The sequence below is a fragment of the Plectropomus leopardus genome, unplaced genomic scaffold, assembly GCF_008729295.1.
Source record: "Plectropomus leopardus isolate mb unplaced genomic scaffold, YSFRI_Pleo_2.0 unplaced_scaffold4798, whole genome shotgun sequence".
NCBI lineage: Eukaryota > Metazoa > Chordata > Actinopteri > Perciformes > Serranidae > Plectropomus > Plectropomus leopardus.
The window spans coordinates 1-3,454 of record NW_024652643.1 but is presented as its reverse complement, the minus strand read 5'-3'; the positions used below and the strand labels follow the sequence as shown (position 1 = coordinate 3,454).

The 3,454-nt window shown below is 37.2% G+C and overlaps 1 protein-coding gene across 1 annotated transcript; it reads right to left on the bottom strand.

The window, feature by feature from the left end:
- Window positions 1-451: 451 nt before the first annotated feature.
- Window positions 452-3,213, bottom strand: LOC121939416 (C-type lectin domain family 4 member D-like). Its single transcript, XM_042482432.1, has 5 exons — window positions 3,126-3,213; window positions 2,819-3,043; window positions 2,065-2,216; window positions 1,867-1,985; window positions 452-724 (listed from the first exon to the last, which is right to left on the bottom strand). The coding sequence occupies exons 1-5, from the start codon at window positions 3,139-3,141 to the stop codon at window positions 559-561; spliced, it is 678 nt and encodes a 225-aa protein (XP_042338366.1). The 5' UTR covers window positions 3,142-3,213; the 3' UTR covers window positions 452-558.
- Window positions 3,214-3,454: the final 241 nt, after the last annotated feature.

Sequence of the window (3,454 nt, the reverse complement as noted above, 5' to 3'; positions counted from 1 at the left end):
ACATCTCCCAAAAAAGACGTTTTCAAGAGGACATCGCAGCCAATTGAATTTCTGTCCAGATAAGATGGATTTTTCTGTCATAACTGCTGAACCTCTGTTAGGTGTGTTAGATGAGGGTCTGAAAGTTTAAAACAAAGTTCAGTTCAAAGACTTTTATCACACAAAAATATATTTTCAAGTTGTATGTATGCTGTATAAATCAGCCAAATGGCATGGAGTGTTTTTTTTGTTTTTTACTCGTAAAAGGGACTTTTATATTTGACAGAAGTGCTCTTCATTTTAACATTATTTTTCGTGATAATAGCTGTTAATAATTGTTTATGTTGTGCTCTCATTCCCTATATGTAATATACTTTTATGATGCTGTATAATACTGCACTGACAGGCTTCATTTCCTGCTTTTATGACATATATTATTTTTAAAAATACCAAACAATTAAAAACAGGACTATTTTAGTTGGAGATTTTTTTTATTTGTAGATCTGTTTGTAAAAAAATTCCAATAAAGTATCAATATTTTCCACATGTGACTGGTGGTCCCGCAGTGGTGTGTCAGGCTCATTTGACCGGGAGAGCCGCCTTCTGACAGATTCGACGATACGTGAAGTGACAGGGAACATCGTACCAGGTTTGGAGGAGAGCGTCCACCACCGCACAGTCCTCTCCTTCTGTCTCACCCCACAGGTAGTTGTCAGGCTGTACAAGGTAGTCTGTGCTCCAAAATCTACACAGTGGGGAGACAGAAGAAAGCAGTGTTTGATGTTCATTGTTTTATCCTGATGTATCTAATAAACTGAAACTATTATAATAGCTTCATTGGGGGGATGTGGATTATGTAGCAGTTTTCAAGGGTAATGACTGATGTTAACCAGCCATGTCTCTTTTCTGATGTTTATTCATGAGAGGGAATTTTCTCTGTCTCTCACAATATCAACTTTCCTACTGATGATGACCCTTAAAGGTCTTGTATGTAAGATGTAGTGGCATCTATCTGTGAGGTTGCAGATTACAACCAGCTGAAACTTCTCTCATGTGATAAATGTGATAAGCGTGTAGGTGGTCAATGCAAAAAACTGAATGGTCCGATCTAGAGCCGATGTTTGATTTGTCAAACACAGACACATATTTAAACCTAGGCTAGGCAGGCTAGATTTAAATATGCAACAAAGATATTGAGATATTTTGTGTTTGTAAAAGTGGTGGAACATACAGTATATATCTGCATTTAATCAAGTACTGCTACTGCTTTTTTTTTGCGTCACAACATTTCAGATGGAACAATTGTATTTGCTGGACTACACTATGTACATTTGTTGAAAGAAGCATTCAGATTCTTTACTGGAAGACGTATTTCACAGATTTAACGGCACTTCAGCTGCAGTTTCTACCTTTATATGGTACACTTGGGACATCACAACTTCACAGATGTCTTAATGGCTCGGTTAAAGGCAGTTTCTGAATACAAACTGTATGCATTCCTCTGTGGATTGAGTGTTTTGATACTTTCACGATACTTAGATAGTCATGATTCCTGCTTTATAATCAAAAAAGACATGGAAATCTTTAAGTAAAAGTAGCAAAGCACATTAAAAAGTGAAAGTCCTACATTCGACATTTTACTGAAATACTGTTTATGTATTATCAGCAAAATGTACTTGAAGTTCAAAAGTAAACGTTCTTGTGCCGGCAGCATGGCCTCTGTCAGTGCTACATTATATTATACTGTTGAATTGTGTTGCAGCTACACAAAATTTTTACTTATTGAACTTCTGAATTTTAGTATTTTTTGTGTATGGACAGTTTTTAAAGTACTTAGAGCATATTATTAGTATATTAGTAGTAGTATATTAGTTGCTTCATACATACGGAATTTCAAGTGGTTTTTTGTCCTCCCATCTCCACTCTCCTTCCTTCTCAATGTCGTTCAGTCCGATGAAGTAGTATAATGAGCCTCCGATTCTACTGGATTCTATTGTCACAGCATCCTAAAAATGTATTGCATCCAAATTTTTAGTTAATACTCTGAATTAACAAATGTCTCCCCACACACAGAAAAGAACTTACATGCTGTTCTTTGGTGGTCAAGGTGGCAAGATGGGCGCCCATCTCTGAACAGATCTGTGAGCTGTTTGAATAGGAGGCCCTGTCAGTGCTGAGGTGGAAGCATTGATCCTCCACGTGAAGCCACCCGTCAGGACACGCGCTGCAACTGAGTGCTGTGGTAGAGTGCATGTGTTACTTTAGCTTTTGAAACCAGGATCAACATGCGTTTTCTCGTGCTGCATTTAGAGGCCTTTCACAAGCTCAATGACTATTTGAAACCTTTGCAAAATTGATTGATTTCTTAATTTCTTTTGAAAATGGGAAAAAAAAAAGCCAAGATCAACTTGACAAGAATGTCCTTAAAAAAAATTTTAATAATATTTTTTTCCCCCAAAACAAATAGGGAAAATGTTCAGAAAAGTATCTTTATCATTATAATCATAATATTTCAATATTGAAAATTATATTACAAAATAATAGCGTAAATAAATATCGTTTTTTTAAAAACAAAAAAAAATGTGATTGCATTGTTTGTATTTGTTTTTTAATTTTTCAAACATATTTTCTAGAGATTTTCTTGTTGCTCAGTGCCATCTCCCCATGTTTTTAGAAATGAGTCAGTCCTATTTTCTCAGGTTTCAGAGGGTTAAACAAACAAACTGGTTAATAAGTTAATAAAACCTTACAGATTGTTAACAACAAAATGCTGAACACATATGGGACCAAAGAATAGAAACAAACGATGAGTCCATCTGCTGGAGCATGGACAAGATACCTGAAAGGTCATCTGAAGCTGAGCACTTGTATGCCAGGGTGGCGTACTGGTGACACAGACGTCTGTAACGATTCTCCAACAAGTCTAGTCTAAGCTTTAGAAAGGCTGCGTCTGGCTCTTGTTGGACAACTGGTCCCTGTGCCTCAAGACTGTCTTCAGCCTGAGAGGTCCCACCAATCAACAGGCCGATGAGAACACAGAGGACGACATTGCCTCTGATGCACACTGAAGAGACAGAATATAAAGACACACGGCATTAAGGTACATGCAGATCCAGTTGTACACACTGTGCATAGGAAGAATTTACCTTCTATTTTGATCATGTCTTTCAGATTGTTTGATACCGCAAACTTTGGAATTTTCCTCTGCTCACTGTGTGTTTTATAGACTAGTTTGTGTACTAAAGAGCAGGGGAGAGAAAGTACAGATTGCACAAATCTTTTTTCGTGAACATCAAAGCATGCAAACTCAGATGGCGCAATGTCTGGTAGCCAAACCGGTGATGACCTGCCATATTGGATCAGATAGACAAACATTTCTTGATAGAGCGCTGGCATTATTTACTGTTACATGGGCAAAGTGTTCTACTTTTTCCAAACCTGGCAACGACAGAGGTCTAAAAACTATGACTCAGCA